Source organism: Solanum dulcamara, chromosome 4 (genome assembly GCF_947179165.1).
Source record: "Solanum dulcamara chromosome 4, daSolDulc1.2, whole genome shotgun sequence".
Lineage (NCBI taxonomy): Eukaryota > Viridiplantae > Streptophyta > Magnoliopsida > Solanales > Solanaceae > Solanum > Solanum dulcamara.
The window spans coordinates 29861550-29883759 of NC_077240.1; the positions used below are offsets into that span (position 1 = coordinate 29861550).

The 22210-nt window shown below is 36.8% G+C and overlaps 3 protein-coding genes across 6 annotated transcripts; 2 read left to right on the top strand and 1 right to left on the bottom strand.

The window, feature by feature from the left end:
- Window positions 1-6349: 6349 nt before the first annotated feature.
- LOC129887225 (pentatricopeptide repeat-containing protein At3g06920) lies at window positions 6350-12133 on the top strand. Of its 2 annotated transcripts, XM_055962230.1 has the most exons (4): window positions 6350-6587; window positions 7263-7351; window positions 8042-10790; window positions 11428-12133. In XM_055962230.1, exons 2-3 carry the CDS (start codon window positions 7327-7329, stop codon window positions 10777-10779), a joined length of 2763 nt encoding a protein of 920 aa, XP_055818205.1. In that variant the 5' UTR covers window positions 6350-6587; window positions 7263-7326; the 3' UTR covers window positions 10780-10790; window positions 11428-12133. The 2 variants fall into 2 exon arrangements, with proteins under 2 accessions (XP_055818205.1, XP_055818203.1); XM_055962228.1 differs by lacking the exon at window positions 11428-12133 and having other exon boundaries at window positions 8042-11405.
- A 1197-nt stretch (window positions 12134-13330) lies between these two features.
- On the top strand, window positions 13331-14973 carry LOC129887227 (uncharacterized). The gene is made up of 5 exons (XM_055962234.1): window positions 13331-13764; window positions 13844-13950; window positions 14084-14231; window positions 14338-14532; window positions 14608-14973. The coding sequence occupies exons 1-5, from the start codon at window positions 13549-13551 to the stop codon at window positions 14836-14838; spliced, it is 897 nt and encodes a 298-aa protein (XP_055818209.1). The 5' UTR covers window positions 13331-13548; the 3' UTR covers window positions 14839-14973.
- Window positions 14974-14984: 11 nt separating this feature from the next.
- LOC129887226 (uncharacterized) lies at window positions 14985-21817 on the bottom strand. 3 transcript variants are annotated; one of them, XM_055962231.1, is made up of 5 exons: window positions 21286-21817; window positions 20133-21155; window positions 16832-17106; window positions 15872-16075; window positions 14985-15553 (listed from the first exon to the last, which is right to left on the bottom strand). In XM_055962231.1, exons 1-5 carry the CDS (start codon window positions 21758-21760, stop codon window positions 15422-15424), a joined length of 2109 nt encoding a protein of 702 aa, XP_055818206.1. In that variant the 5' UTR covers window positions 21761-21817; the 3' UTR covers window positions 14985-15421. The 3 variants fall into 3 exon arrangements, with proteins under 3 accessions (XP_055818206.1, XP_055818208.1, XP_055818207.1); XM_055962233.1 differs by having other exon boundaries at window positions 16832-17082; window positions 21286-21806; XM_055962232.1 differs by having other exon boundaries at window positions 16832-17088; window positions 21286-21806.
- Window positions 21818-22210: the final 393 nt, after the last annotated feature.

Consider the following 22210-nt stretch of genomic DNA (forward strand, 5'->3'; position numbering starts at 1 on the left):
AAAAAACCTGTCGTCATCTTAGATTGGCGAACTGGAAGATTGTAGACTAAAGACGTGCCTTCCATCAAGATACGATAGAAAAAACAAAACCAGAAAGAGGATGATTGGGGAACTGAAGAGAACATGAAATACAAGTATTTGCACCTGTAACCGATATTTATAGATAACCCCGATTCCTGAAACATGTATATGAAGTATTGGTATGGAAGTATGTGTTAAGAAAATAGCAAAGAATCTCCCTACGATTTGTATAAGGTGCTAAGAGAAGTTTTGTCTAACATTCGGGGACGAATGTTCTAAAGGGGGGAAGGATATTACACCCCACCCTTTTTAAACTCGGAATGTCTCATAAGTTCCTTGGACATTATCATGTGAGACGAATACTCTACGACACTATCAAACGGCTCTAAGGAAGGAAGAATGTGATACCCCATAGTAGAGAAGGTTGGAGATGAAATCATAAGAGTCCGGAAGGAATTGGAGGCCAAGTAATGGGTCGTAGGACTCGATTTATCTACGTAAGCTACTAACTTGGAAGTCTTACATACTTACGCTATTGTAGTACGTACCAAGCTTGGGTAGCATGGGTTACATAGGCTCTTAAAATAAGACGAGATTACGAACCTACGAGAGGGAGCAAAAACTAGTTTCCGAACTTACAAAAGTGAAGCAAGCAGGTGACAAGCAAGCAGGTGACAAGCAGTTAGGTGACAAGAAAGAAGGTGACTCACCTACTTGGGATGGACCCCATGCTGCCACGTGGCAGTTTTGTGTTGGAAGCTTGGACGAGGTGGCACCCTAGGAGGCTGCCACGTGTCACCCTAGGGGGCTGCCACGTGTCACCTCCTAAGGAGGTGTATATATACATGTTGGATGAATCTTAACTCATTTTCCATCCAAAAACATCAGCCAAATAAGAGGAAAAACGTGAAGAACCAAAAGGAACAAGGCAGCCACGTTTTTGAAGAATTAAAGGTGAGTTCTTCAATTTTTCCTCCGTGAATTAATTAGCTACGGTGTTCCTCAAGCACGTAAAGATGTATATATGTATATATATGTATATGATGATGACTAAGGCGTCGTTTCTTTAACCTTACGCTTAGAAACTTGAAAGAAAGTTGAAGGAAAAACTTGAAGAACAAATAAGGAGGGCTACGGGTTTGGGGGCTGCCAAGGTAAGCCTCCGAGTTTTGTTCCGTAAATTAATTATTTGAGGTGTTCCAAGGTTATATAATAGTATTTTATAATCAAAAATTTCAATTTGGGGCAGCGGAGAGGTGGCACAAACAGTCCGCCCCATTTCAGCACATCAAGGAGTTTCCGAGATGTAGTTTTGGCGAGTTGTGGCCAATTTCGGGTAAGGTAAGGTTTCTTATTTAAATTTGAGATTTATGATGTTTTTATGTAGCATGTTACACGTCCTATAGGTGGCTGGAAGTGTGTAAATATCATTGAAACACTTGACGTTCGGCATAAACTAAATTGGAGTCGCTAAAAGTGCATTGTCGTCGAAATAAAGTGTCGTTCTTGTGAGTTGTTGCTGCAGGGGTGTAATGTGTTGTTGCAGGGACTAAATGCGTTATAAAAGGGGTGTTAATGCTTATGGTTTCATCCACATGACCCCTCGTGTCGTATAATGAAAGGCGTTATAGAATAAAGACTAGACACCCTATTTTGATATCGTCTTTTTGAATGTGTCATTTGGAGTTATGTTGTATATTGTTGGTGTGAATTGCTGCAGGTTGTTGTTGTTGGTTGGATGTAGGTCTTAGGTACCTAATTGGAAATTTGGATAGGGCACATTATAGGGGAGGTGCTGCCCAATTTTCGTTAACGCCTTAACAAACTAAAGAACTAGTCGAGGAAATGACTACGGAAATAGATTCCGTTAATATTAAGGCGTAACCTAAGATGCTGGAAAGTTAAGAGTAGTCGATATTCGTATTAATTTCATATTGAATAGGTTCAGAAGACGACGAGACGAGCAGGATAAAGGGTAACTCCCAAGAGGTATGTAAAGCTTTCTCTTGGCATATTTTGGTATAAGTTCGTACAGCTATCTTTCTTTCCTTTTGGCAATGTTTAGCCTTAAGTGAATTGTATATGAAGTGCGGGATAATTCCATTCCTAGAATTCTGAGTACGCCTCATAACCCCTATCCACTGTTCAGTATTAGAGTTCCTGTGAAGATTAAGTATTGCCTAGTAGAGCTTCTATGTGTCAGAATATAATGTATGAGAAGCTATCTCTCATTCCCAGTGAGATGTATTTGATACGAAAATGAGATTACGATTCCATAGAGGTTCACCGAGCCCCATGAAGGGCCGGGTATGAAATATGTATATGAAGATCACCTGAAGGAAAGTACAGACTATATAGAGCTTATTCTCTTTCTTCTTTTGGGCATGTCCTTGTTTTAGTTGTAAGTTGAATTTGATCTGAACTCCGAGGTAACTCCATTCTTAAACATCTCTTAATTACTTCTGAATATTGAACTTCTATAGTAGTTAAACTACTTTCCCTGGAAACTTTTATACGTTAAAGAGGTAACAAATGTACAGGCTCCTAGTCATAAAATTATTCGAAGACGAGTACTTTGGAATTCTTAAGTGAATAGTCTTACTTTGGTATAGGTCTAGGGACCTCGAGATGTAATTAATGTAGCCCCTAATGGCATTTAGAGGGCAGCTAGAATGACTATACTGCTACTCGAATTCTTAGACAATAGCTTAGTCTTCTTATATAGTTAAGTCTCAGATAATGATTTAAACTGTATTTTGTTTCTCACTACTCTACTCGTGTATACTGTAACACTTCTTCTCCGAGTTTCGAGCCGGTTGTCAGATTTGTGCAACTCACTACATTTTTCATCGAGTCCCTCGCTAGAGGGCCGGCATCTGTATGTATATATATGATGGCCTGGGGCCTGATACTGATACTATGATAATGTGTTGTAATAAGGTGACGATGGCCTGGGGTCTGATACTGATACTATGATGATGTGTTGTAATAAGGTGACGATGGCACGGGGCCTGATACTGATATTATATATATGATTCACCGGACCCCTGACGGGGTTGGCTATATTGAAAATTTGAGCATGCATGTTTTTATGATTCACAGAGTACAGGTACATGTTTGTGATTTGATAAATTATTCTCCTGCTTCTCTGTTTTGGATATACCTCCAGTTGTATTATGTTACGTTTTACATACTCAGTACATATGTCGTACTGACCCCCTTTCTTCGGGGGGCTGCGTTTCATGCGCGCAGGTACAGGTACAGGTTTTGGGAGTCCGTCAGCTTAGGATTCTGCTCAGTTCAGCTGGATGAGGCTCAATTGTATCGGAGCCTAGTTTTTTATACTGACCGTTGATGTATAAGAATTATTTTGTCTATTCAGGGGTACGGCGGGGGCCCTATCCCGCCATGTGTTGTCGTTAATATTTTTAGAGGTCTGCAGACATGTATATGTGGGTTGTGTATGTCAGTATGATTCAGATGGGTCTACATGGTACATGATATATGATATTATGTTATGGCAGCCTTATCGGCTTGCGTGCCCTATCATGTTGTGATACAAACGAAAAGGGCTACAAATTTACGAAAATGTTATCGCCCAGTGGGGCTTTGTTACATAATGTTGCTTTATTTACAGTTCAATTTTTCCACAGTTGATAGCTAGGTATACGGGGGGTCCAGGTCGGACCCCAGTCACGGCCTACGGAGTTGGGTCGTGACAATTAGTCTCAATATCATACAATTTCACATAAAAATCCTCTCATGGACTTGCAAACACTTATTTATGTGTCGGAATGGACACTCGATCCAAGACTTGTGTTGGAATGTGACATCCAATCGAAATGTGTGTAGGAACATGAAACCCGATTCAAAAGTGTGTCGTAACGTGACACCCGATCCAAACATATAATTCAGCCACAACCACAATCAATAGTCAACTATCATATCACCCAAGAACAGAATTATCACAAGTCATTGTCAGTAAGTGATCATTTCACATAATTCATAGCATGCTTCCCTATTCATATACACATATACATATAGTGGAGTAATTTAGCAAGTACGTGAATCACATATGAGAAAAAAATCATCACTTACCTCGAAATTAAGCCTTGACAACTCTTAAGCGTAAGAGTTTTCCTTTTTCAGGTTCGTTCAGCTTGTTCTTGATCTAAAAATAGTAAATACGTACAAAGGATCAACAAAATGGCTTAATTAATATGAATTATAACATAATTCCTCTCCTAGGCCAAAGCCATATCCTAACCCCATACTAAGGCTACTTCCCACCCTTAGTTTCAGGCCAAAATCCATATCCTAACTCCATTCTAAGGCTACTTTCCACCCTTTGTTTCAGGCCAAAACCCTCCCCCAATGATTACTCACCAATAATTATGGGTCTTAGGAAATTAAATTACAATTTTAGGGAGTAATTTACTTATCTTTGGCACAAATTATGGTGGAAAGCAGTAGAAAATCGCCCTAGCGCTTCTGGTCTTCTAAGAACGAAGAGGGAATGATTAAAATCATTTTTGGACTTTTTTCGACTTTAAGTCGCGTCTGTCCCGCCACAGCGGAACTATCCCGCTCTGACGGCCCTGCCCTGACGGAATTATTCCCTCTCTAGCGGGATATGTAGAGACAGTGAGCTCGTAAAGAGTCTCCAAGTCTCCCATATCACAACATACCCTTACCCCAAGACACCTTTAAATATAGCTTCCATACCAAGTCCAATTTCGAGAATTTTACTAGCTCGAATGCGATTCTGTAAAGCCGTACATGTTACGTATTGTCTTGTCTATCAGCTAATCCAATCAAATTAAAGATCAATCCCCCATCTACATTCGGATCACCCTAGACTTCTCCTGACTCAGAATTCGTCCAAGTCTGACTTATGCTCAATTTTTCCGAAATCACTATCCAATCTTTTCTGGCCCAAATTTCTTCGCTATTAGCTTACCTGTAACGACTGAGGCGAATCGTTATAAATTAATTCTTTGAGAAGATTCCAATTGCTTAATATCAGTTTCACTCATTCAACTTTTGTTGAAGGAGGAGAGAAGAAGAAAGTAGTAAACCCGATTACAACTTTTGAATTTTGAAAAAGAAAAAGGTTGTCTATTTGTAATTGAGAAATTAGTTACTTAATCAGTACACCAAATTAAAAATTATACTATTTTTCTATGTAATGCGTTCTTAAACAAATGCATCAGTTGAAGAGTGAAGGTTCTTCTTCTTCCTTTTAATGGGGCTTTTAGGTGAGGTGGGTATGGGTTATTAGGTGGATTCGGATTGTGGATTGGGAATTTAATTAATTAGTTTATTTTTAAGCCAATCAATAGTATTGTGTCACGTAATAAATGAATTTCATAATTGTATTTTCGAAGAGGACTGTTAAAAATAAGGGTGATTTAGAACCTAAAGATTGACATCGAAGGCATTTTTGACGTGAAAGATTAACGAAGGATATTATTGTACCAAAAGCCATAATTCAAAGATATTTTAAACCCCTTTTCAATTAAAAAAAGAAGTATTTAATAGATATTATTTTACTCCAAAAATATAATCAACCAAAATTTGAAAAGTTGATTCCACTAGATATTAAAAGAAATAAACTGTACTCTTTAAAATTTGTAAATGTAAATAAGGAGATAAATATTGAAAAATTCTAAAATAAATATTTACTATAGATTGAACATGACAGAACCCTGTGTTGGTAAAAGCCAAGATCTTACACATACTTAGCTAGCATTTAGCTATAAATTTTTAAATATTTTTGATAAATTATTTTTTGGTAAAATTTTGGTGAACTTTCACCATGGATTTGATCATAATTTTTTTCAAAAATATTATTTTATATCAGTAAATTTTAAAAATTATTAAACATACTCATAAGTTTTTATTATCATTTTGTAATGAACGTGTTCCGTTAAAAAAATCTTATAAACACAATTCATAACAATCAACAACAATAAAATAACAATACGCGCAAAATAATACATTAATCGCATTAAAAATAAATTATTATTTTTTTCAATCTTATCACTTGAACTATTCTTTTCCGGAGAAAGTATTTAATAGTGTTGGTCGGTCATCTTAATGAAATAAGATGGTAGATAAATATTAATTAAAATTAATAAATAATAGGTGTTTTTATAAAATATAAAAGTTTGGAGTAATTTTTAAATGTTTAAAATTTGTCCCAACTTCTAGTTTTTTCTAGAACTTGAAAACTCGGAATGTTTATCAAATATATTTGCTAAGTAATAACACATTATATGATTAAACACTAATTTCCAAAAGAATTTTTCAAAGTTTTTGGCAAAAATGATTTGAGTGCAAACGACACCTTAAACCCTTTCTGAAAATACCACTCTCAACTAGATTTTGAAGTGAAAAACTCCTCACATTGACAACTCTGTAGCTCATTACAGCATAAACCCTAACATTGCTTAAACCCTTTTTGAAAATAACTTGAGGGTCCGTTGAAATTTGTTCACCCAAATATTTGTGCCTTTCCTTTTTTGGCTCCTTACTTTGGCAACTATTTGAGCAATCCATCAGAGGTATATTATTGATTTTCTTTGTTTTGTAGGATTCTTCATTTCCATTTGACATAGAAAATATTCAAACTTACTATTGTTTCTCTTTGTACTATAAGATTTTCTAGTTGACTCAGAAAGCTTCTCTTTGGAAGCCATATCATAGATTGGTCTTTTTTATTTCAAATTTAGTTGCCATCCAGTTCTTGTAATTCCTTGCTATGCGTTGGATTCTCCATTTGAGCTACGAAAGTTTCAAACTTTAAAAGCCAGAAGTTAAAGAATTGATCTTTTGTGTCAAAACTATTACTTCAGTTGTAGTCTATTTTGAAAGACTTCTGCAGGACTGTTGTAGGATAATTTGAATAATTACTTACAGAAAATAGATTCTATTTGCGGTCTATTTGTTTGAATCTGAGGATTTATCAGGAACAACTTCTCTACCCAAAAGTTAGGGATAAGGTGTGGTTACATCCTACCCTCTCCAGACCCTACTTGTGGTGTGGGATTACACTGGGCACATTGTTGTTGTTGCAGCCTTATTTGTTGTCTGGTACCTAGTATTCTACGACCCCACTTGTGGTATTACACTGGGCATGTTGTTGTTGTTGCAGCCTTATTTGTTGTCGGGTACCTAGTATACTGTGTTCCATTTGTTTCTTTGTTTCAGGTTGAAATCATTTTTCCTTTCTACTGTAGGTCAAGACTTCTGGATTATCCGTGCAGGAGGATAATGACATAGCCACAGCTGGAACGTGCTAGGATGAGGTTACAATTGATTAACAGAGGTACCCGATTCTCTTTTTAAAAGCCAAATGTTCCCTAATTATTTGTCTGCCTTTTTCTTGGGAGAACTGGAAAGGCTGGAAGCATTTCTTGTCCAGTGTTGCTTATCTGTGATGCATGGTTCCCCTGCTGTAAAACTGCATATTCTGATATTCATGTATATAGCTCAGCTACAAAATTTTGGTCTTCAAATACCTATGTGATGCAATAGTTGGGATTGATCAGTCTTAAGCAGTTTTTAGTACATAGTAGTAGGCGCAGCGCTGATTCCTGGCAGTCCTGCTTATCTTATTATAAACTTCATTCTGAAAAACCTAGCAAAGACAAATTACTGAATATTAGAATAAAGCAGGTCCAATTGAGCAGAATGGTTATAGGGGATTTATATAGCCCACCTCAATAAGTTAAGGATTGAGCATAATTGTTATTGTTACTGTTTAAGTACCTACAAAATGGTTATTGATTAGGATTTAAAGATACTTTCGTTCAAATTTACTTAAAGAACTTGGGAAAAGAAGAAACAACTTACATAGTGAAGGAAAGGGGGTGGGGAATTGCCTTGGTCTAAATGCTTTTCCAATAGAGGTACTTATCTTTCTGGCAGCCAGGAGTATTTTATTTCGTTGTAGTCTCCATTTCTTTCGTTTCAGCACTGTATCTTAGTTGCTCACTCTTTTTATGTTCTGCTTTAGGATTGCGATCTCAATATGACTTAAGACACACCCCTGTATTTGCTAATTGCAAGAGGTTCTCAGTTTCCAATAATGGATATTCCAACTTGGATAGACCTGTCAGTTCCTTCATTCCAGAGAGAAACCCGGAATTTTCAAGTCGATTAGAGAACATGCAGAATGGAGTAGATATTACGCATGGGTGGAGCGAGGCCTTTTCAAGCAAATTGGAGGGTTTAAGGCAAACAGTGGATAATGTTTGCAAGATCTTGCAGAGTGGTCCCTGGGGACATTCCATAGAGATTGCTTTATCCAAATGTGATGAAAATCCTAGCACTGAATTGGTCACTGGAGTATTAAAACGGCTAGAGGATGTCAACACAGCATTAAACTATTTTCGTTGGGCTGAGAAAACAACTCTCCAGGCACATTGCCCTGAAGCATATAATTCACTTCTCATGGTAATGGTCAGGACTAGAAATTTTGAATATCTGGAACAGATTTTGGAAGAAATTAGTCTTGCTGGATTTGGCCCATCGAACAGTGTATCGATTGAGTTGGTTGCAGGCTGTGTAAAGAAGCGAAAACTTAAAGAAGCATTTGATCTGATTCAAACCATGAGAAAGTTTAAGATTCGTCCTGCATTTTCTGCATATACAACTGTAATAGGTGCGCTTTCTGCTGTACAAGAACCTGATCTCATGCTCACCCTCTTTCATCAGATGCAGGAATTAGGATATGAAGTAAATGTACATTTATTCACGACAGTAATTCGAGCTTTTGCTAGGGAGGGCAGAGTTGATGCTGCTCTGTCCTTGTTGGATGAGATGAAAAGCAATGCTTTTGATGCAGACATTGTCCTCTATAATGTATGCATTGACTGTTTTGGCAAGGCTGGTAAAGTTGATATGGCCTGGAAATTTTTTCATGAGTTGAAGGCACGTGGTATTTTACCTGATGATGTGACATATACCAGTATGATTAGGGTTCTTTGCAAATCTAATAGATTGAATGAAGCTGTAGACTTGTTTGAGCAGTTGGAGTTCAACAGGACTGTTCCATGTGCATATGCTTATAATACCATGATCATGGGTTATGGATCTGCTGGAAAATTTGATGAAGCATATAGTTTGCTTGAGAGACAAAGACAAAAAGGGTCAATTCCAAGTGTGATTGCCTATAATAGTCTTCTTACTTGCCTTGGGAAGAAACAAAGAATGGACGACGCATTAAGGATATTTCAGGAGATGAGAAAAGATGCTGCACCTAACCTTTCAACCTATAATATTCTCATAGACATGTTCTGCAGGGCAGGGAAGCTTGATGTTGCTTTAGAAATTCGTGACACCATGGAATCAGTTGGCTTGTTTCCTAATGTATTGACTGTGAATATAATGATTGATCGTCTATGCAAGGCTCAACAACTTGATGAAGCATGTTCTATCTTCGAAGCTATGGATCATAAAGTTTGTAGACCAAATGAAGTCACATTTTGTTCTCTGATAGATGGACTGGGTAGGCGAGGGAGAGTTGATGATGCATACAGACTCTATGAACAAATGTTGGATTTTGATCTTACTCCTACTGCCATTGTCTATACATCTCTCATCAGGAACTTTTTTAAGTGTGGGAGAAAGGAAGATGGCCACAAAATTTACAAGGAGATGGTGCGTCAAGGAGCTTCTCCTGACCTTACCCTCCTTAATACTTATATGGATTGTGTTTTCAAAGCTGGTGAAACAGAGAAAGGTAGATGTCTGTTTGAGGAAATCAAGACTTGGGGATTCACTCCAGATGTCAGGAGCTATTCTATACTAATCCATGGCCTCATAAAAGCTGGCTGTGCTCGTGAAACATATCAGCTGTTTTATGCAATGAAGGAACAGGGGTATGTGCTGGATATTTTTGCTTATAATACTGTTATAGATGGATTCTGCAAATCAGGTAAAGTTAATAAAGCTTATCAGCTGCTGGAGGAGATGAAAGTAAAAGGTCTTGAGCCAACAGTAATAACATATGGCTCTGTCATTGATGGGCTTGCTAAGATTGACAGACTTGATGAAGCCTACATGCTTTTTGAAGAAGCAAAATCTAAAGGTGTTCCTTTAAATGTGGTTATATACACTAGTCTAGTGGACGGATTTGGTAAAGTGGGTAGAATAGACGAAGCATATCTAATCATGGAAGAATTGATGCAAAAAGGCTTGTCACCAAATGTATACACATGGAATTGTTTGCTTGATGCACTAGTGAAGGCTGAAGAAATAGATGAAGCCCTTGTTTGCTTCAAGTCGATGAAGGAGTTAAAGTGCTCTCCAAATACTTTTACTTATAGCATTATCATTAATGGTCTCTGTAGAGTAAGAAAATTCAACAAGGCATTTGTATTTTGGCAAGAGATGCAGAAAGAAGGATTAAAGCCCCATACGATCACCTATACAACCATGATCTCTGGGCTTGCAAAGGCCGGAAATGTATCAGAGGCTGATAAACTCTTTCAGAAATTCCAGGCCAAGGGAGGTAAACCAGACACTGCTTGTTACAACACTATGATAGAGGGACTAAGCATCGCGAACAGGGCGATGGAGGCATATGAGCTATTTGAAGAAACTAGATTAAAAGGATGTAACATATATACCAAAACTTGTGTTATTCTTTTAGATGCATTGCACAAGGCAGAATGTCTTGAGGAAGCTGCAATCGTGGGTGCTATATTGAGAGAAATAGCAAAGTCGCAGCATGCTTCAAGATCTTTGTAATGTAGAAATAGGTACTTGTCACAATAAAGAAATTTTTGATTCATAATTCAAAGGTCTGATCTTCTTTTATTTCTTATTTCTAGTTCAAACAATTGCCACACAAATGTTTCTTTTGTCATACTTTCTGTTCTTCCAATTTGCTGCACACTCACGCTTGTTTACATTTTTAAATGTCTTCTATGGGGAGTCAGTTGAATCTTCTGTAGTGAAGCAGCCTCACATACATGTCGTTTAGATGCCTAACAACACTCAGTGCTCACCATTGAACAGTGGAGTTACTCGGATGGTGCGCGCCCCTCAGCTCCAACCCTAAGGTTGTGGGTTCGAGTCACCAAGGGAGCAAAAAAGGTGGTAGCTCCTAGGGAGGGGTAAAAATACATATCTAAGTATCATTCTCTCTGCTGAAACTCCAAACCCTTGCTGAATTGGAAATCAAAGTTGCTCACTCTCAAAGCCACTCCTGTATCTGTAGTAGTTTGACTACTTCTACACTTCATTGGCATTTCTCAAGCTTAATGGTTGTGAGATTAATGTTTTGAAGTTATAGCCACTGTATATTTCAGTGTGTGAATCTTGACAAGATTAGCCTGACATTGATTCGTAGTATATTTAATAAAAGGTGTTTGACTGTTGAATAATGCTTGACAGGTTATACTGGTATCAGTCATGAGATGACCTGGATGATTTTATCTTGGCTTGCTTTCTATATTTGTGAAAATGATGTGTTTTATGGATGGGAGAGAGTTAATGAATGTCAACTAAGTTGTATTGATGAATTCTAGTTTGGATTTGCCCTATGAAAAATATTCTTCATGTAACTTGAAAGCTCTGTTGTGCGGGTTGCTCGAAAAGCATATGCTTCGTTCTATTTTCCAGGCTGTACATTTCCTGTTTTTGAGAGTTCCCTTCACTCTGAGAGGTTGTGTCGGATTTCGAAGCTACTGTCAAAGCACCACAAGGAGAAACGATCAATTAAACTACTTGATAAGGTTAGTCAAGGTCATTGGAACTTCATGTTCCTTAATACATCTATGTTTCTTGCCTTAAAGCTGTGCAAGCCTATGAACAGAATCCATGCTTTGAAACTGCAAAAGTTCCGGCGGTAGGTGATGTTACAAGATGTCTGTGATTGACAAATTACGAATTCGCCTCTCTGGAAATTCACACAAAAAGAAATGAGGAATTCTCAATGAAAAAGTGGCATACTAGCCTTTGTTGTATGTTCATTTGTACATTCTTGCTTGTGATTGCTGTGCCAGACAATTATTTAGAGATTGTTCCCATGATGTTTTTAATGTAATACGTTTTGCTTATGTACCGAACACAGAAACAAGTAAGAAATTTATTTATTTTCCCTGATAACCTTTGCCTCTCCAGAATTCCAATCTCCCAACTTGTTGGATACATTTGTCTTTCTTATATTTCCTGGTTTTTTTTTTTTCCTTTTGACTCCATTTCACCCACCTCCTTTGTGGTTTTTGATATTATATTTACCTTCCTTGTTTTGCTTTCTTCGGCACACTTCTTTTAATTAATTTATTATTAATTAAAAAAATATGATCAGATTGTTTTGCCCCTTTTTAAGATACTATTATTTAATTTAATTAATAAAAAGGGTCAAAATGTCATTAATTGAACAAAAATATTCTCAGTTAATAATTTGGTCTAAAAATGTCTTGCCGACAATAGTTTGGTGCAAAAATATTTTTATTGTTACTTAATGGGTCAAAAATGATCCTTTCAAATAAATATATTATTTCTATTCTTTTTATATACATTCTTTTCCTAATAATGATTTTTTATAAAAATAATAATTTCTACCTCACTTCAGAAAAGAATAAGAATTAAAGACATTTTCTATTTTACTAAAAAAATAATATTGTTATCTAAAATGAAAATTAATGATGGGGTTACTATAATCTTGTATATATATCTTATATTATCGATTAAAAAGGTACATAGAGTTGGTCTATTTTAATTGTTAAAATGAGATTAAGAAGAGAACAAGATTATTTTCTGCTTATTTATTAGTTAAAATAATTTAAAAAATAAATAAGAATTGAGTTCTTTAATAACGATATTTTGATTAGGAATAAAATACTAGTATATTTATTAGGAAAATGTCATTTTTGACCCATTAAATAATAATAAGGGTATTTATGAATCAAACTAGTAATAATAGAAACATCTTTGGACCTAACTATTAACTTAGGGCATTTTGTTCAATTTCACATAATTTAAGAGCATTTTTTATTCTTTTCCATTGAATTAATCATGTAAATTTCTTTTAAAATTAATTTCCATCCTCCGCCATTGTTAATATTTCCAAGTCAGGTTTGCAAATCGAAGCACATATTACTAATATTTAATTTATATAATTAGAGTCAGAAGACATAGGTATTGAAGTCTTAGAATAGGCAAGTTTGATTCTATATAATAGCCCATTTACCATAAAAATGTAAAACATGTATACACCATCAATATATGTAAAATGATTTTTTTAAAAAAAATAAAAGGAAAATCTAGTATATTATATAGTTCCCCCCTTCACTTTTTCAATTTAGGATTCCTTGTCACGAAATCCCAAAAATAAAAAAGTGACCGTTACAAAAGTCCCTCCTTGATGAACCTTATCATTTTTCTTGATTTTCAAAAATTCAAAACTGACCGTTGCCAAAATCTTTCCTTTTTCTAATGCCCTAAAACTCCAAACCCATTTCATAAATCCCACTCTCATCTCAGAGAAAAAGCGTAAAAATCTGGATTCAAATGGCACTCAGATCTCTGGACAATGCTCTCCCAATTGCAGTCGAAAGACCCAAAAAGCAAGCAAAAGTCGTAGCAACAGTAACCCAGAATCAGAAACAGACTGATTCTGTCGTCAATGACGAAAACAAGGCCCCTCTGCCATCCGGAGATGCCACCGTTGATTACATCCCATCTGAGAATCTTGAAGCCATTGATGACCCAGATAGCGAAATCCAAGTATGTCTTTTTAATTTCTTCACTTTTTCTTGAAATTGAAGTTTCTTATAACCATTTTGATGGATTTTGTAAATTTCAGGGACTTGTTGGAGGGTTGGAATCTAAAGATTGGTTGGAAATTTGTCGCTCACTGAATGACACGAGGCGATTTGCTCTGTTTCACTCTGCCCTGTTGCTGCCAATTCTGTAAGTTTTCTATCCTTTGGAATTGTGAATATCTTTTCTTTGATTAGAAGTTCTGATTTTGATTGATTTAGTTACTGTGATTTGTTGAATGAGAGAAAGGGATTTACTTTTTTCGCGGTTTAAATAATTGTAGGGACAAAGTTTTACTAGTGATAGTTAAGTCGATGAAAAATCCAAGAAGTGCTCTCTGCAAGACTTCTGTCATGGCTTCAGCTGATATCTTCAAAGCCTTTGGTGATGAGTTATTTGAATCACCTAATTCTGATGCATTTGACAATGTGGTATATATATAGTATATCTCCCCCTACCTTCCTTCATTATCGAGTTGTTTAACGTTCTAGTGCACTGGCTAATATGCAGTTTTTTTTTGTTTTTTTGTTTTTACAGATTTTGCAGCTATTGTTGAAAGCTTCTCAAGATAAGAAGTTTGTTTGTGAAGAAGCAAATAAGGCACTCAAGGCAATGGTGGAGTCTATGACTCCTCTTCCTTTGTTTCATAAGCTTCATACCTATGTCAAACATTCCAACATGAGAATCAGAGCAAAAGCCGCAATCTCAATATCACATTGTGTTTCTAAGATGGTTGGTTGTACATATTTCTCTCTATCATGGCAGCATTTTGCTAGCACAAACTTAATGGTTGCTTTTCTATTCTAGGAACTGGATGGAATGGAGGAGTTTGGATTCGTTTCGTTGGTTCAAATTGCTGTAAATTTGCTTAATGATCGACTCCCTGAGGCAAGAGAAGCAGCTAGAAGTATCGTGGTTTCAGTACACGAGGCATTGACCCAGGATGAGGAGCAGAAACAAGAGGCATGGCAAAACTTTTGCCAGTCTAATCTTCCAGCTATTCATGCCCAAGCCATAGTTAAAATTGTCTCCTCCTAGTAGACCTCATTCAAGCTTAGCAGTAAGTAAAGCTCTTGTTTAGTCAGTCACTATTGTTGTTATCTTTACATGTAACCTTTCCTTGGGGAAGTACTATTGTTTTGTTGCTAAAAATAAAATAGCCTCTCGTTATCATCTTCTCGAGCTCAAGAAAAATAATGCCTCGTGAAATTTCAATGAGGTTTCACAATGCTTGCTGCATCATAAAGGTTATTGAAACCGCTCAGAAAAGGGAACTGATATCTCACCCAACAATGCCAAAAAAAAGAACGTTATAGCTCAATAAAATGTACATTTTTATACCCACACAATGTGTGGGGGATATACAAATGCACATTTTGCAAGATTGTGTATATAGACAAAATGCTCTATAGATATGTTGATCCATCCCTCATTCTTGTATCTGCTGCAACCACGGATTCCGACGGGTCCAATCTCTTACTACCATATCTCTATAGATATGTTGATCCCCTCATTCTTGTATCTGCTGCAACCACGGATTCAGACGGGTCCAATCTCTTATTACCATAGATGCCAAGACATCCCCAAAAATTTTCCCGAGACAGGTCAAAATTTTTAACCTTCATTCTCGTTCAATCAATGAGCGCAAAGCCATTTCAGCATCAGCTAATGGTTGTCCAGCATAAAGCTTCAGTTTCCCCTTCTTCACCACAATTACCTTCATAGCATGTGATCTAATTGCCTCACTGAGTTCCTGAAAATATATACAAGTATATTATTGTATGTGACTTCTTAATATGTGAAAGGTCAGCATAAAAAATTCCGTGGCACATGCATTAAGTTGAAAAATTCAGTTATACATGCAAAGGTTCATATAGATACTGTCATTATTTCAGAGTAACAAATTAACCAACTTTTCTCGAGTGTCAGTCTCAACAGTGCTAATAGTCCTTGAAAGGTTAGTAGGGCTCATCATAAAAAAGTTAGCAAGACCCTCCAAATGCAGTGGAATAGAATATTTTATGCACCGCGTGGAAATGACATAGATACAATACAAGCTTCATATTCTTACTTTAACTGGTAAAGGAACAATTTCAGCACTGAAATCTCCCAAGTCTTCAAAGAAGGACTGTAAGAGATAACAAAAATTGGTGGCATCACCACGATCTTCAAAGGCGACTGTATGAGATAAGCTACCATACACTTGAGAGCTACTTTTTAAGGTAAATAATCCTTCCGGTCCTTCATCATCATGACCTCTCCGCATGCGTATAACCTGCATAGAACAACGCACTTAGTGACAGAAAAGAAAGATAAGCAAATACATATCCATTGTGACATTAGATGATTAAGATGTGTCCACACAAAAACCCATTAATATATAAATATTGTTTGAATATCCAATATAAGGTCGATGAATCAGACTAGACATTTGCCAAATACCAATCTTGCTAACCTAAATGACAGATACCTAACTGGATGTCAGCAATACCCAACTAAAAAGGTTCTCTAATCTCAGCACAGATATTCAAGTGCCTCAGTAAGGGATATCCATAAAGTATAAACAAAAACAATTATAGAGGAGAGCAACAAACAAAGAGAAGGGTACCATAATAAAATTTGCGAGGAAGACACAAATGACTGGATAAGCACTTCTAGCACAAAGCTATATAAAATCTGACTAATATTCTCACATGATAAAACAATGATTCCATTTATAAAAATAATGACAAGGCAATGATCCCTACTTCCCTAGTTCAAGTAAACTGCAATAACATTAGTCTTGGTTTCAGTTCCACATATTAGCTTCTTCCTTGGACTCGCCACACGCCATGTTTTGTATACATAAGCAGGGCTCAAGCATTTTTTCCCCTTTTGACAGCACCAAGTTTGCTATAATACTTAGAAGTTAGAACTACATGTATAGATGCTATCAGAAAGTAAAACAGCCACAAAAGAAAACATTTATAGTAGGAATGCAAGCTGTCGAAAACAAACAAGTAAGAAGTGGACATAAATCCCATATACATACAAGAACATAAGGAAGACTGAACCACCAAAAGTCAGTATCATTTCCTGATCTCGTACCCTCCTTTGGATTCACTACTTTTTGGTCCTTAACCTCCTTCATATTTGAAGTTCTGTTTCTATTTGACTTCTTGCGTCTGTTCATCATTGTAGTACTCTTTATATGGTGTGATTCTCCTGAGTCCATAACTTCAACCAAAGTATTTCCAGTATTTGAAATTGTTGCAGTCTCCTGAATGCTTGATTCTTTTGAGTCTACAGCTTCAAAGTTCAAACAAACTGCTCCCATTATTTCTATCTACCGAAATATCTGTAGCTAAAAACCGAACAGTGCTACACTAAAATGCATCTCTTACTGATTGCAGTAACTAGTGCAACCCAATACAAAATACTGGTTCCCCAATTGCTCACATTGTTTTTCAACAGGTATTCAATAGGTGCAAGATATAAAGGCTTAACAGTATAAACTACAAATTCAGAAGGTAAATGATAGAAAACAAAACTTAGGCAACAATATAGCATGTGATCATACAAAAATGAGTTCTTTGCATTTTGCACCCATAACATGTGCACAAAGTTTGAATTTGCACCCTGTCCTTTTAATTTTGATGATTTACCCCCTATCCTATATGTTTCTTTTCAAAACTAGTATAGTTTATTTCAGAAGGGATAAAATATGAATTAAAATTAATAAATCAAGATGCTTGGGAGAGAGTGCAAGGAGATGGAAGAAAGATCTAAAGTGGGGGAATAGAGGGACAAAACACGACTAAGCACAGCTAATCTCTATTACAATAAGATATTGAGTCGTGTATCCATTAGTTTGTACCCTAAGGGGTCGTTTGGTATGTGAGATAAGGTGGGATGTCCCAAGATTAAGTTTGAGATTAGATTTATACTGTCAACCAAACACAGTATAAATCTAATCCCAAACTTAATCCTGGGATATTCCATCTTATCCCATTCAACTTGGAATTATTTTATCCCACCTGGGAGGTGAGATAAATTAGTCAAGAGATTACAATCCAGGACTATAGTACCGGGATAATTTAGTCCGTGTACCAAACGACGCCTGAGGTTCTAAAGAATTACATTCATAAAGATGTTTGATGACTTGACATATTTATGAAACTAGCCGAGAACATACACACGGCAAGTAATTTGGAGTTTCTGCAATTCAAACAACTATACTGAATATTCTCCCCATTATTTGCAAAATAGATTTTTCCTTTAGAGTACCTTCTTCTTTGCAGTATTTCTTTCTACTTAGGAACTAGTGGATGAAATGAGGAGAAATTGAAAATCTTATTCTTAATTACCCCAGCTCATTGAAACTGGGAATGAAACTGCTGACTATTAATTTATGGATCACAAATGCCACCACTTTGATGACTTGCAAATTATTAACGTCACTGAATTGGCATTGTTTACAAAGTAAGCTCAAGGAGAAGGAATGGAGTAGGCATTTTAGTACACACGGAGCTCAAGGAGCAAGTGGTAGAGGTTAGGATGGTGAATGATAAGATGATGGCCATTAAGCTAGTGCTGGGAGGGCCAAGTATTAACATAATTTGTGCATATGCACCGCAGGGGGTTTAGATGAGGAGGTCAAGTAACACTTTTGGGAGGAGTTGGACAAGGTTGTGACAGATATTCCGCCTACCGAGAAACTAATTTTAGGAGGGAATTGTAATGGTCACATAGAGACCAATTCAAGAGGATATGATGATGTACATGGAGGTTTCGGCTTTGGAGATAGAAATGAAGGAGGAGTTCCACTCTTGGTCCTTAGACTTCGCGAAAGCTTTCGAGTTGGTCATAGCAAACTCAAGCTTCCAGAAGAGGGAGGAGCACTTGTGACCTACCATAATATGATGGCTAAGACTCAGATAGATTATCTACTCCTTAGGAAGTGTGATAGAGGTTTATGCAAGAGTATTTCGAGATCATAAGGATTTGGGTATTGTATTGTAGAGAGTAAAAAGGGTATTCGTAAGATGAGGAGGGGAAGAGCTATTAGGCCAAATGGGATCCCGGTAGAGTTTTGGAAGATCACAGGCAAAGCAGATATGGAGTGGCTGACCGGGTTGTTTGACGTCAGTTTTAGGACAGCTAAAATGCCAAAAAAATGGAGGCGAAGTACAATGGTGTTGTTGTATAAGAGCAATGGTGATATTCAGCATTGCAACAACTATTAGGAGTATCAAGCTACTAAGCCATGCTATGAAAGTTTGGGAGAGAGTGATAGAAATAAGGACGAGGAGGGGTGTATCTGTATCCGAAAACCAATTCGGATTCATGCCAGGAAGATCAACTACCAAAGCCATCCATCTTGTAAGAAGATTGTTGGAGCAGTATATGGAAAAGAAAAGGGATTTACACATGGTGTTCATCGACCTAAAAAGGTGTACGATAAGTCCCCTAGGGAAGTCCTCTTGATAAGTTTGGAGACTAGAGGTGTACATGTGGCTTATATTATGACAATTAAAGTCAGGTACGATGGAGCCACGACTCAAGTTAGAACAATGGGAGGTGGCTCAGAGTAGTTTTCGGTCATGATGAGGTTGCACCAAGGATCAGCCTTTCACCCGTCCCTATTTTCCTTCGTGGTGGACGAATTGATACAACATATTCAACTTCAGCTTATTGAGAACATGATCCTAGATAGAAAGGTATGAAAGTCGATGATTAGGGTAATAGATTAGCAGGTAGGTGAGTGTTGTCTCACCTTAGGTGGGAGAGGCAAAGGCTAGCCCTATCTCCTCTCCTCCTTATCAATAGTAGTATTTAGCAATAGTGTAGTTTCTTATTCTTCAATGTGTTTTATCATTTGTTGTTGTATTTGCTTTTTATCTTGATATTATGTTGTCATATTTTCTTGCAATTCGGCTTCGAATAACTTTCTCTTTTGAGCCAACGGTTTATTGGAAACAACTTCTATACCCCACAAAGGTAGAGGTAAGCTTTGTGAATATCTTACCCTTCCTAGACCCCACTTGTGGGATCACACTAGGTATGATGTTCTTGTTGTTTATAATTGCCATTGTTGGCTGGTCTTGGTTTGGACACTTCTTGCTCCCTCTCTTTCAGTTCCTTTTCTTTAGTTAATCATGTAAGTTTCTATTTTACCCCTCACATAACAAATTCTTGTAAGGTTTTGCAATGAAATATATAGATTAGGGAGTAAATTGTAAAAGATAAGAGGATAGGGTGCAAATCAAAAGGTTATACACACATTGGGGGTGTAAAATGTGTAGAACTTCATAAAAACAAAGCCAGCTGAAAGGGTTTCTTTAGAATATTACCAATTTCTGGTTCAGCTTCCTCCAAATCTGATGCAATTCCTTTTTTCTTCCTTCCGCTCTTCTCCAATGAGTTCTTCTTGACAGCTTTGATAACATCAGCTTTTCCACCTTTGACTTTTTTAACACTGCTTGCATTTCTTCCTCTCCCCTTGTTTTCGGAAGATTTCTTCACCCCTAATGGTGTTACCGATTCTGCATCTTCAGTGTTTCCTTCTCTCTCTATGTTTTCACCAAATTTAATGAAAACACCTCTGTGAGAATCAAGGGTGAGCAGGTCTACCTCATCATCGCCCAACACATCGACTCCACCTTCTCTATTTCCATTCTTCTTCACTTTGGTGTTGTCTTTCAATTTTTTATCTCCATTTGTACCAGCACTTTGATGGTCCAGGGCCATAAAACCCTTTGGTTTATTACTTGGTTTACTGGCGAACTCTCTAAATTTCTGCTTTCTTTTAAATATTAAAGCAGCACCAAGCTCTTTCTCATCCAATTTACCACCATCATCCTTGACATTTTTATCAACATCAACCGTTGGATAAATAACAGAATTTGTAGGCTGTTTGTTGCTAACCTTTCCCAGTCTCTTTCTCAGCTTGATTAACCGTTCATCAACTTCCTTTTTTATCTCCATTTTAACATCACTATCCTCAATTTCTTCCTCGAGCTCCTCATCGACGTCACTTCCCTTCAACTCCAACCTTTCCTTCTCTCTTGCCTCCTTTGCCATATGTTGAATTTCCTCTATCTTCTTCTCCATTTCAGCCTCGTCCACAAAAACCGTTCCCCCATTTTCAATACTCTGCTTTCCATCCCCATTCACAAACATTCTCAATTTGTACTTGCTTGTACCTTTCAAATCCAACTCCAAGACCTCATTTTTATAATCATTCCGATCCAAACTTCTATTTTTTCCACTATTATCAGCTGAACCAAATACCCAAACAGCACAAACTGTTTGAAACACAAAGGCTCCAACTATCCATAATCCAAATTTCAGCAACGAGCCTTTACCAAAGGTACCTACAGTGCCATAAATAACTCATCTTTAATAATCAATTGATCGACTACCCAAACAGCATTAATCGTCTGAAACAAATTGCTCCAACTTCCCACAACCCAAATTTCATTAATATGTTGTTAGAAAATGTACCTGCAACGGCATTAACACCTCCGGACGGATCTGAAACTTCCGACAGCCGGAATTCTTGAGTTTCCGACGTTTTCAGCTCGTCGCCGGCGGCTAGGTCGGAGGACAAAATGTGGGTTTGTTGAAGTGGGGATTCATAAAAGGTACTTTCAGTATCATTAACAATTCCTTCGGGTTCTGAAACTTCCGACGGCCGGAGTGCTTGATTTTCCGGCGCTTTAGCTACTTCGTCGGAAGGCAAAATATGGGTTTGTTGGATTGGGGTTTCAAGGGGACTTATTGGTTCATTTTGGGGTTTTAGGTAGGGTTTAGTACTGGTTTTGAGTATTTTGTGGCGGAGATAGTTTTTTCTCTTTGTAAATTTTCTTGGGCGCGGTGTCGTTAAGGCAGAAGCCAACAGAAGAGGTTTCCTCGAAAGGAGAGTGGGAGGTGTGGAAGGCCGAATGAGACATGGAGGAGTCATGCAAGCTCCCGCCATGGTTGTGGAATTGGAACCTCAAAACTCGAAGGGCAATTTGCAAATTTCGTTTCACTACAATGTACTTTAATTTAGCATTCATTTTATATTTATCTCTTTTAATTTTAGGGGTACATAAATAAATATTTAAATTTATATAAAATTAAATAAATAAATATACGTATTTTAAATAACATAATACACATAAAACAATACGTAAAACACAAAATTACTATATAAAATGCCATATAAGATGATATGTCTATTTATTTAACTATTAAATAGTTAAAAAATCTATTTATATACAAATAAAATTAAAGAACATAATTGTCAATTAAATTCAAATTAAAAATCATATTAATATATTATATCTAAGCATTATGCTGCTTATTAAACGATAAAATAAACTTGCAGAGCATTTTTTTTAACCCACCTTTATTTGAACCTTTTTGACTTATAGTAGTATTTGAC